The 12,065-nt window shown below is 47.0% G+C and overlaps 1 protein-coding gene across 2 annotated transcripts in view; it reads right to left on the bottom strand.

Moving 5' to 3' along the window:
• Positions 1-884: 884 nt before the first annotated feature.
• The window catches only part of LOC115605644 (store-operated calcium entry regulator STIMATE-like), a 35,430-nt gene continuing 24,249 nt past the window's right edge, over positions 885-12,065 (bottom strand). The window contains exons 5-9 of one of the 2 annotated variants that reach the window (XM_030480397.1): positions 10,599-10,646; positions 10,060-10,172; positions 8,952-9,035; positions 7,813-7,929; positions 885-1,508 (exon numbers count right to left, since the gene is read on the bottom strand). In XM_030480397.1, coding sequence (XP_030336257.1) covers positions 1,395-1,508; positions 7,813-7,929; positions 8,952-9,035; positions 10,060-10,172; positions 10,599-10,646 — 476 coding nt within the window. In that variant the 3' untranslated portion in view covers positions 885-1,394. The remainder of the gene's footprint in view (positions 1,509-7,812; positions 7,930-8,951; positions 9,036-10,059; positions 10,173-10,598; positions 10,647-12,065) is intronic. The other variant, XM_030480398.1, reaches the window with a different exon arrangement.

Here is a 12,065-nt window from a genome sequence, read left to right as displayed (position 1 = left end):
GCCTTACCTGAGGCCATTTCTTTACCCCAAAAGATCAGGGCTGCTTAATAGGGCTTCAGTTGACTCTTCAGATCTAGTTTGAAAATCAGGTCCTGCAAAGATTTCACAGAATCCCAGACTGGTTTGGGTGGAAGGGACGTTAAAGCTCATCCAGTTCCAACCCCCTGCCACAGGCAGGGTCACCTTCTACTAGAGCAGGTTGCTCCAAGCCCGTGTCCAACCTGGCCTTGAACACTGCCAGGGATGGGGCAGCCACAGCTTCTCTGGGCACCCTGTGCCAGCGCCTCAGCACCCTCACAGGGAAGAGCTTCTGCCGCAGAGCTCACCTCAGTCTCCCCTCTGGCAGGTTAAAGCCATTCCCCTTGGCCTGTCCCTACAGGCCCTTGTCCAAAGCCCCTCTCCAGGTTTCCTGGAGCCCCTTTAGGCACTGGAGCTGCTCTAAGGTCTTCCCTTCAGGAGCCTTCTCTTCTCCAGGCTGCCCCAGCCCAGCTCTCTCAGCTTGGCTCCAGAGCAGGGCTGCTCCAGCCCTCACAGCATCATGTTTATTCTAAACTAGGTAAAAGGAAAGTAATAAACTTCTAGTGCCCACTAAATGCTCGCTTATAAGGTGGCAACTGGGATCAATCTCCAAGCCTGTCCCAGTCTGGAATCCAGCACAGGTGGAAGCTGAAGCACCAGGTCTTCACACTAAAGTGGCTCATAGAACCCATGTACAGAAACTGAGCACCATGGCTCAGCTCTTCTGTAGTTTTACTAGGATAGCCCTGCTGCACGAAGACAATGGCCCTGTGAGGAACCGGTGAGGAAAGATTCCAACAGATCCCCTTCATCCTCTTTACAGCATTAGGGTTCTGCAAGGCATTAAGCACATGAAGACATTTATGAAGGTTTTAGGTCAAATATTTACTGCAATTCCTTATAAAACAGTAAAAAGCATCAGATCCACCGAAACAACCTTTCCAATTCAAGGCATTTAAATACATATTGCAAACCAATTATTCTGAGTATTGTGCATATAAAAGTGTCACAGTTCAGGTAGTACAGGACAGATCTTTTTTCCTTGTCTATTAAAAAAAGCAGACAATCTTCTGATTTCAGTCTCTAGCCCTGACAAAAAGTTGCACCCAGCTGGCCAGCCAGGGGAAGTACATATCCACATCCCTAACCCCAACGTGCCTGCGTGTGTATGGGTTACAGTCACACAGGTAAAGCAGATGCTGCTCAAGCCTGTACAGGATGCATAGGTATCATCCCAAAGAGACAACTGCAGACAGGTATAGCTGAGGCAGGCAAAAGGATCTCTGCAGATCCATAAGGATCAACTAGCATTCCCTTGGCCAGCTCAAGGATCACAGTGCTGCTTCCCTCCCTCCACCTCCTTTGTCTCAGTGTTGTCAGATGACCACTTGATAGCTGGGCTGCTTCATCTTCTGGTTCGTTCCCTGGAGCCCTGAAATATCCTGGTCGCTTTCAGACTGATCAAAATCCATGTCTGGAGAGAGTAGCACCTAGGAAGGAGAACAGACAGATGGTGACGGCGTGGAAGTTCTCAGCTCTTCTTGATACTGCTTGCTGAAGGGGTCAAGCATCCCTAGAGGGGGATGCTGCAACATCTAATCCTCTCTGACAAATAGGTAAGTGCTCTAGGTCATCTTGACCATCTCTCCAACAACAGATTTGGGTGCAGACAGCAGGATGATCATAGAATGGTTAGGGTTGGAAGGGACCTTAGAGATTATCTAATGATCTGGTGTCCCAACCTCCCACCTCGAACTCAGAACAGGCAGCTAAAAGCTGTTTACCATGGGACAGGACTCCGACATGCACATCCAGGCCAGGCTGCAGCCTCAGTGGAGATGTACATAAAACCCAGGCCACATACTTTGTGAGCAGCTGTACCAAATGCAGACCTTTTCCAAGCCCCCAGCTGCTTGCTGTCTCCAGAGCTCAGCCAGAAGAACAAGCAGAGCTACAGGGTCAGCTTCAGCCATGGCCAGTGAGGTCAGGAGTGGTGTCCTAGCCTGGGAGCATCTTATTTCTACCTGGTACAGTCTGAATTGTGTGAGCCACAACAGAGCACTGACACCTCCCACCGGTACCTCTCTGGGTAAGAAAGCCCACAGCTTTGCTGTGCGATCAAAAAGCTGCCCATGGCCTCCAGGAACACCTACACTTTCAGTAGCTAACTTCAACAAGCTCTTTTGAGCTAAGCAGCTGCCACCGGCCTGAAGGGTTTGCACAATGCAGAGCCACGCGTGGGATATCCTCCAGCCACATCATCTGGAAGAGGAAAGAGGCCGGATTTTACTCAGGATATGGCTGCATTGACTGCAGAAGAGCTGAAACCCAATGCCAGCCAGCAGGCTGGATGGACACATTTACATGGGTAATATTCATGGCTAAACAGGTTGTTTACTCAACCTCATCCTATCCCTCTTCTTACCTGAAACACCCAGATTTGGGCAAAAGAAGCCCTTACTGTCATTACCACTAACAGTATCTGCCTCAAAGCACAGCCCTTAAGCTACAGCTCATGTCATGCCCAGCAGTGCTCAGGATCTCCGTCAAATGATGGGATTTCTGGTAAACACTAGTCATCCACATTGGAAGCCTGGCCAGGTCCTTGGCTCCTCAGCCCCCAACGCAACAGAAGGGCACAAGCCTCCAGGGTCAAGGGCTTCCAGTTTTATTTCCCTACATGAGCAATGCCAGCAGCCCTTTCCCCATCACAGAACCCAAACAGCATCATTAGGTCTTGCCTGATGCAGGGACAAGGGGCAGGTACCACTTTGCTCCAAACCAATGCACTGTGAAGCCTCCCTCTGGCTGACTCAGAGCAGCCTTCCAGCTCAAAGGCACAAGGCAAGGGATGCTGCTGCATGGGCTTTCAGCCCAGCACATCCATATACAGGCTGTCCCAATAGTTCAACCAGTCCCAGAGCCCACTATTCCTTCCACAAACCCAGGAGCACGGAGGATTAGTTTTATCTGTGGCTATCTCCATGCACAGTTGTGAATTCAGTGCCCTCCACTTGTTAGCACTTAGGCAGCACCACAAAGCCAGTTACCACAGGAACAAAATGACTAAACAGGAAAAACAAACTCCAGTGAGTCAATGACTTCAAAGGAGCAGAAGAGCCGCAGGGGAAGATTTCCTCTCCACCCTCATGTGCACACTCCAGCCCTTACATCTGATGTTGTTATCCTCACAGCAGCACATAAGACGCTCAAAGGACAGCAGTAGATCAGATTCTTGTCCTCACCCATTGGTCTCAAGGAATTCTTTTCTGGTTCAAGAAACACACTGGAAAGTTTCCATCTCTCCCAAGTAAAGATTTCCCCTGTTTATCACATTAATATTGTGATGCTGTTGAACCTGAAGAAATGGGCAGCTAGTCACACAGCATTATAAACTCACTGAACTGACAGGCTGCAACGGGCTAGTTTTGGGGCCTGATGAACTGGTAATTTTGGTGGGTTTCAGCAGCAAACACTAATCCCCATCCAGCCAAGTGTAGATGACTGAGCAGTCACTGAGCATTGCACATCCAGACCCCTTCAGGCTGCTACCTGCCCACCACACAGCTTGTAGGAAGCTGCTTGAACAAACAGCCTCCCATGTAACCTTTCTACAATCCCCCAAGGGAGTTTCATCACAAGACAGCACCTCATTGCTATGACAGTCACAGGACATACCCTCTCATATTGTTTTCAAGCCCAACTTCAGTTTGGGAGGCTTCAGCACAACTTGGACAAGGCAATTTCCCTGCAGATGCATCCAGGTCAGGATCACAGCAGGGAATGTGCCATGGTTTCCCAGTTTCAGGACAAGGAGCTACTGTCTCACTCAGCAGTCCTCAAATACTTCATGCATTCCTCCCCACACCAGGAGGCCAGCAGCTTGCAAAACAACAGTGTCACGCTGCTGAAACAGGGCTGCCCATGCACTGCCAACCCCTCCTGTTGGGAGAAGAGGCTGCCTACTTGTTTGGTGCTCCATCCAAGCAGATCTTTCAGGTAACAAAGCCATCTCAGTAGCAGAGGAAGAGATAGACAGACACAGGAGCTGTAAAACAAAGCAGCTCTGGGGCCATTTCCCCACTGTGTTAAGTCCCACCAGCCTGGTGGATATGTAAGAACCATCCCACTAACCTCCTGCATCTGAGCTTACATGAGATACCATGAATCAGTAAGACTAAAAGGTGGGATCGTTTCGTTCCAGAGGCACCTCTATGCCTGCCTTCATTTCGCTTCCCCATAAGGACCAGGGATCTGAGTTCACCCTGAGTTTGAGATATACAAAAATCAGCTCAGCTAAGCGACAAGCAAACTTGCTCTTGAAGTATTCTTCAATACTTGAAAGAAAGCAACATAGGTATTGGCATTCATCAACATCTTCAGTCTTGTGAATGCCAGAAGTCACAGCTCCTACAAAGGGAATGAGGATAGGTGCTGAACTCTATGCTAACCAAAGGCAGGTCCCCGTGTCCTGTATTAGCTTCCCTCCCAATCTTAAACTAGCCTTTAGTTTCACCCTAATGGTTCTTACCAGCACCACTGTTATCAGACCAAGTTTTGCTTTAAGGCTTCTCTCTGATAACGTAATCCTTCAGGAAAGGAGCAGAAACTCATCCCCCTCTCTTGGGAAAAAAACAAACCAAAACAACAAAACAAGCTCAAAAAAGATCAAACAAAACATTATTAAATTTGTTTTCCTGAGCTGAGGAATCAAAGAAATCTCTGATAAGATCTAAATTTTACTGGCACGGGCAAGGGAAAGAGACTTGGGTCAAGAGCAGGACACACACAAAGGAGAACTAGGGGCCACACAGATGAATGCACTTCCCCAGCCTGAGCAGCACTGGATTCAGACTGACACCCTTGAGGGATCTTTTTCTGTCCCATGAGAGGGGAGGAAAATAAATAGACTGTGTGAACACTTACCAAGGCAGGGCACAACTCTGAAACAACAGAAAGCTAAAGACTGGCTTTGAAGAAAGGGTGAAAATCTTCTAGCCATAAAAGGGAGGTTTTGTCCCTTTCAGGGTTTCAGTATAAAGAAGTTCAGCATTTGCTCCATTATAAGCAAGAGCCCATTGTCACATCTGTGGCTCACCAGAAGAGCCTTAAAGCCCGTAAGAGGCTGCCAGTTCTTCAGTCTACACTGCAGCCAAGGAGTCAGTAAGGGAAGGTTGTTGGTTGCTGGGTTTCTTCCGCCTACCAAGCCAAGGACAAAGCTGAGTTTTCCCACTATCCCTATAGAGAATACTGAGTGTGGGGTTTTAATAGGTTAACTTCAGCCCCCTCTTCCTAGTCTCCTTCCTCTCCCCTCCTTTTCCCAACACAAACTGCTAGTTCGAGTGAAACTAATGACAGTCTCTATTGGCAAGATAGGCAGAGGGTTGAAATTCAAGAAGGCAGCATGATGGGGAGCTGTTGGCGCCTGCTGCTAGACAGCTCTGATGAACCCTGATAAACTGCAGGACACATTAGCCTCAGCTCCGCTCTGTATAGAGCCACTATCTCAGCTCCCCCTTCCTCCTTCTCCAGTGGGCAGCAGGAAGAGGAGAAATTTCCCCACTTGAACAGGTCATTAGCCCAGAAAACCCGTATTTTCTGCTTTCAAGCCTAAAATTCAGTCAATGTGGCTGTAGGGCTCAGCCAGCCAGCATCATCTTTAATTCATAGCCTAAGAAGTTGACACGTGAAGCAGGAGCTATACCTTGAGGCCCCGTGCCAAGAAACAGAGTTGGAAAAGCAGGTCACCCAGGTCTGTATTTCCTCATTAGCTTCCTTCTCTGCCCAAACTACTTGTTGGGCCAGAGGCACAGGAACATGTCTGAGCAGAAAGGAGGTAATCCTCATAGGCTGCTCCAGGTAGAAACCGGTCCACCTAGTAGTGCCATTACAGTGGTGTAGACCCACTGCAGTGATGGATCAGAGGGTTTTGAGGTGGACAGATGGCCTGCGCATTGAAGATCTCAGCAAAAATCTGTCTGAGAAAAGGATTCAAATACTTGGAAGATGGGAGAAGCCTTTGACAGCAAGAGTCAGACTGTGGGACTTGTTTCTATCACTAGAAACAACCCATATAGGTTGAGCTGCCAGAAGAGTCTTTCCTAGCTTCTGGAGATTTACATATATCTTCCCTCCAGACTGTTCAAAACTGAGCTAGAGGCCACAAAACACTTGCCCCCTCTTCAGTGGAGCAGCTCCGTTATCATAGAGGACCAGTAACTGCAACACCATCTATGGAACTAGATGCTGCAAGTTTAGGTTCAAAAGGTTAAAAAGGAGGTTGGTGTCTCAACCAGAGATGTCACCTCCTTACCCTTGCTGGTGTAATTTTAACTGATCTTAAACCTTCAGGAACACACCAGCACATACAGTAAGATCTTTACCATGAGCTTTGCATTTTGAGCAGACCTCCAAGCTAGCTCTTCTGAGGAAGTACCACTTTCAAACATCAGTCACCACCAACAAACCCAGACTGCACCATAACCAGGGACAAGTTCATGACCAGAGTTAATCCAGCTTCATGTCTTGGGTATGAGTTCTTGGCTTCAATGCATAACCAGAGACACACTGGTACTGCCCAGCTCAGGCCACTTTTCCCTACTGTCTCCAAAGCAATAGAAGATTTCTCTAGGATGCTCCCACCACACACACCACTCAGGAAGCTGCATGTTTCTAGTGACCTTGCCAAGCTACCACTGTTTATCTGGAGGCAAGGCCAGGAGCAGTGATTCACTCGCCTCAGCAGCTGCTCACATCTGCCTGCCCTCCCTGCCTCCTCTGACACTGCATCCTCAGGAGCAGCGGATGCTTCCCCACTGCGCCCTTGAGACAGAAGCCATGGTGCAGACTGCCAAGCACACCCTTAAACACTATTACCTCTGTGTGTGTTATAACGTCACCAGTAACTGGCCATCCTGCCCAGCACAAAAGCTGAGTTACTCTTTATAAAGAGCTATCAGAGAGGAAGAGATATTCCTGTTCATCCTAAACTCCTCAGCAGAAGCTGCTCCTGGAGCCAGCCTGCAATGCCAGAAGCTCTTATCGCAGCAAGTCTCGTCAGTGAGCTGCAGGATATCAGCAGTCATACACAGAACACTTGGAAACCAGGTCTGGGTGCCAGAGGAAGGAAGGGAATTCAACCCTGTGACTCAGGTTGTGGTCTCTGCCCAGAAGTTAATGAGAAGCACAAACACCACCTGCCCAAACTGTGCGTCATTAACACGAACATCTCCTGGGGATGGAGAGTTCCTCCCAACCATAACTTTTATGTGTCAAGCTCAGGCTGCACAAAATACAGCTTCCTACAGCTAAGGGACCATTACCTGGCTGAAGAAGTACCAAATGCTGACAAAACCAGGATTCCCAGCTAGGTCTTACCCTCTTAAAAAAGGGATTCCATCAATAACACTGAGGAAAGAAAGCTCTAAGCCAAGATTAATTACTATTAAAAACAGGAAAGTTGAGAGCAACGGTGCAGAGATATGCACCAGTTTCAGCTGCCAACCCAATAAGGCCACCCAGGTTAGTGCAAAAGCATCCCCCACAAGATACTGTCATCATTTAAGGCAGTATTTCAGCACTTCATACGCTGTGGTATATTGCTCATAGGGAGAGATCCTTCTATTCACCTGAGCTGAAAGCATGGAAAGTTAGTTTGACTTAGCAGGGTCATCACCCACATTCATGAAGCATCACTCTAGGTCCAGGCAATGTGATGGTATGTAGTGCTGTTGTGGTAAAGCACACAGACCATACCACAAGCTTGCAGTTTAGTCTCAAACACCTTGGTCTTACCTGAGATTCCTCATTCCTCCTAGACCGAGGAGTTTCTATGGATCCATTGATGTCCAGGGTGTCCTTCTGCTTGTATTTCTTCATGATCAAGCTGTCCACAACCCAGAACATAATGGCCTTGGGGAGAAACAAATTACATTAGTAGATTGTATTTTGGTTTCTTCAAAGTGATTCAAACATAGCTATTTCTTCTCCTTTTGGTTTCTCCACATATCCAGCCTTGATCACCCTCAATTAATATCCCAAGTAACCCTGCATCAAGTGTGTCCATGGGCGTTGGATGAGTCAAATTCCTGAGGTCCCTTCCCATATAAATCCTATTGATTCCATATAGTTGAAGACCCAGAGTAAAAAAGACCACAATAGGCCAAGTTTCCACCAGGAGATAACATTGCGCTAAGCTCCATCCATGGTTCATCTGCTTTGCCTGCACCAGTCCCTGGTCAGTTCTTGGAGAAGCAGAGTTTGCTTTTGAATCAGGAAACACAGCCTGGGGTGGCAGAGAGAGGCTGGGAGCAGAGGCAGATAAACCCAACGTTGCCAATACTGCATCCATTACACTGCTCATTGAGTACGAGTTGAAAGAGAGCTCAACTTGCTCCTTGTCCATGGAGCATCTGAATGTTAACACTTTGTTCTCACTTCCCTTCTTAGCAGGAACTGAGCAGCAGGTCAAGGATTACCCAGAATCAGGGGAACCGGAAAAAAGCTGAGCTCTCAAGAAGTTTTGCTGAACTAGTTTTAGATAACCTGAACACCTTGCCTTGCTGTAACACAGTATGAAGTCTAGCCAAATAACTAGAGTGACAGGTTGTGAAACGTCACCACTGACAAAGCATCCTATAGGAAGTTAAAGGGTTTTGGGGCATCCCCATGCCTGTAGCCCTTAGCTAAGGAGCCCTAGCTTTCTTCAAAGTGATGGAGTCAGCTACCCAGCAGCTTGGACAAGGGAACAGGAATTGGGAAGAGAGACCATGGCAAGCAGTAGTGACAGATGTGTGTATTTGTGACAACACATAGACTTGTTTCTACTCCCCTCCATCCTGTCCCAGCCACTCCAGGCTAACCCCAAGCTCCCCATGGGGATGGACCATGATTTCCAAGCCACCCTACCCAGCGCTTCTAGAGGCATCACTTACATTGACTATAAAAGGCACAACAAGCATGACCAGGATGAGCTCCAGCTGGGGGTTAGGGATGTAACCCAGGAGGATCTGCTGAAGCTGTAGAGGAGAAAGCATTTAGAAGCATTATTTGAACAGCTCTTTGCTGTAAATTGGCTGCTTTCTTACATGAGCAGTCTCCTAGATAGGGCTTTTGCTTTATCCCAGCTCCTAGAAAGATGACATGGGCTATTCCTTTTGCCCAGCTGCCAAATACATGATTTGGTACAGAAGTACTGCTTTCAGCATAACTACCCATTTCAACTACTGGTGGGACTTTCCTTGGCTCCTTGGAGCCTAGCTGCAAAATAAGGACACCAGCCACATGTGATAAGCATGGAGAGAAATCCAGCAGCATCTCTGGATCTAGCAGTGTGTGCTGCTGAACATGTTCACATCCAAGTTGAGCACTACAGGCTACTGGGTTTGAAGGACAAGCCCTGAACAGGAACAGATAAGTGCTGCCAGATTGCCATAACTAACTCCTCAGCCAAGCCACATCAGCTTGTAAGGTACTATGCACTGTGTGCAAATACACTTAAAACTGGAGTTACCCATTGACTCCCAAAATTGGTTTTTATACCCATCACACCAACCTACCACCAAGTGGGTGCCTACAAGAGCCACACGTTATTATTTTTAGCTTTTAAAAGAGAAACTTGTGACCAACACAGTTATCACTGCATGAACAACCATACACAAACTACATGCATAGTTCTTTCCAGCTTAATCTCTAAGGGTCCCCCTAGTTTAGGCAAGGGATCATGCAACACCAACATGAACTGACTTGGCAAGATAATGCAGAAATCCTCTGGCAGAACTGCAGTAGCTCAGCTGCCAGCCCAGCCCATCTTATCCTTCCAAGGATGGAAAATAAAAGCAGCATCTTATTCCACTAGCTGTTGACTAGCAAGAAAATGTGCCAAAAGCCAAGCTGTTATGAAAGTCATGTTTCCCCAAACTTAACTAATAGCTAATGATTACAGAGGGATGTCAACAAATCATAAGTACTTAAGACTGGGATGATGGGGACCACTAATAAGGCAAAGATGTCAAGAAACAAGCCATAAGAGCTGAGGCTTACCTTTGTCCAACCAGGGATAAGCAGGACAAGGCTAATCACAGTCTTCTCAAAAACCATTATCAGCAAGTAGAGGATACATTGGCCAATCCAGGCAGCAGCTTGTGGTGGGTCACCTGGGAAAACAGCATGTTAAATGTGAGACAGAGGGCAGGAGGAGACAGCCTTGCAGACAAGTTGCCTCATGCTTGATACCTGAGCTGATTAGAGACAGGGAAATGTTTCCATATTGCAGGTTTTGCAGTGAGACAAATACTCAACACCAAACTTAACATTAGTGGAGAGATTTCCTGCCTCTAGTTGTAGGAGCACACGGCTGGGATAGGAAGGTTTAAGTGTCCCTGTTGGGTCTATAAGCTGTTACTCCACTGAAGATCAAAACATACCAAGATCTAAGCTCAAGTCTTTCTATGCCTTTTAGGGCTGATTCTGAAATGAAGATGCCAATTAAGCAGACCTCTGGTTGAACTGAAGGGCGAACAAGTGACAGATTTCAGACATGGCTCAAAAAGCCCTATGTACCCAGCAGATATTAACACTACCTGTATTTATTTGCCTCTTGTCCTGCTCTCCGTTCCACCAAATTGCCTCTGAAATTCACCAAGAGAAAATCACCACTAAAAATCTTCTTGCTTTGCATCTCCTCCCACATTCCCCATCGTTCTTAGATCAAGACTTTTGCTTCAGTAAAGCCAACAAGGCAGGCAGCTTCTGTAAAAGGGGAGAGATACAGCTCTGGATCTGCCTTAAGACCTGAAATTCTCTGTGTTTTTCCCCTGCACTTGCAGATGCTCCTGGGCTCTCAAGGGCCCAGTAGTATTACAAGTGCTCATGGAAAAGCCATTCCTGGGAACTTTAAGGAAAGTGGATCAACTTTTATGAATCTTGGTTTGGGTAACCAGCATGCTTTCATCCACTTGAGGAAAGGATACAGCCTTGGAGATGCATGTTTCCCCCTCTTCTTCAGCAACTGATGGGCATTCCCAGCATCCTCCGCATGGTGCTATGAGCTGGATGCATACAGGGATTTGAAGGGAGGAATCCCTGCTCGTGCAAGGAGGAAAGTATCCCACCTCCTCAAAGCACAGAACACTCAAATCCTTTATATAGGGAAAGCTTAAAAACTCAGAAATCTCAGCATCCCACTCGAACAGTTCCTTAAAAGCATGTGTTGCTTTGGGGCATCAGTCATTTGATTGACCTTCTTTGGCACTCTTTTGTTAAGGTATCAGAGATTTCATTTCTTCTCACCTCTGCAAACCAAGACAAGTCCATAGAGATGGACCCTTCCGACTTTTCCCCCCACCCTTCCAGTGGATAGAAGCATTATAGGAGTAGCTCACAAAATCCTGGAGTGTTTTGACCAGAATAGTAGGCTCATAATCCCTTCTGAATTAAAACTAATCCCAAAAACAATCCCCAAGGCAAGATACTGCCAGATTGACCCTCCTCTATACAAGGACCAGTCAGTATCCTGCACACTCCTCTATAAAAAGACATCACTTGCAATGATGCTCCCTGCCAAGCCTTACCCACCCAGTTATCAGCAGTAGTCTGAAGGTTTCTGGTCACCATTTTCAATACAAAAAGCATAACTTTTCAGTTCTAAACAGAGTTAATGTTTTTGCTGATGAAGTGAATGGCTGGTTATGTGATATTCACTGTCTGGGCAAGAGACAGGGGCTCCATCACCCCGGGTTTTAGCACAATTCACTCAAAAAGAATCAATGCTAATTAAATATGAATGTTTCCAATGGGGTACTCGCCAAGTAATAAGTAAAAGCATATTTGTATTGCTAACAACAATAATGGTGCCATATCTATTACATGTGCTCGCTTCAGCCCTCTGCAAGCACCCTGCCAGCTGGTTATCCTCTTCCCAGGCTAATTGGAATATCTCAGGTCTGCAAAACTGAGCTACAGTATCTGGCTTAGGAAAGCTGCAGCATTTCCTCTTGAATATGAAGATAACCCCTAGCAACACTGATTTCCAGCATAATCAGGCCGGA

Source organism: Strigops habroptila, chromosome 3 (assembly GCF_004027225.2).
Source record: "Strigops habroptila isolate Jane chromosome 3, bStrHab1.2.pri, whole genome shotgun sequence".
In the NCBI taxonomy this organism is placed as follows: Eukaryota; Metazoa; Chordata; class Aves; order Psittaciformes; family Psittacidae; genus Strigops; species Strigops habroptila.
Note: the sequence above shows the minus strand (reverse complement) of the source record. Positions and strands in the feature narration are given on the sequence as shown.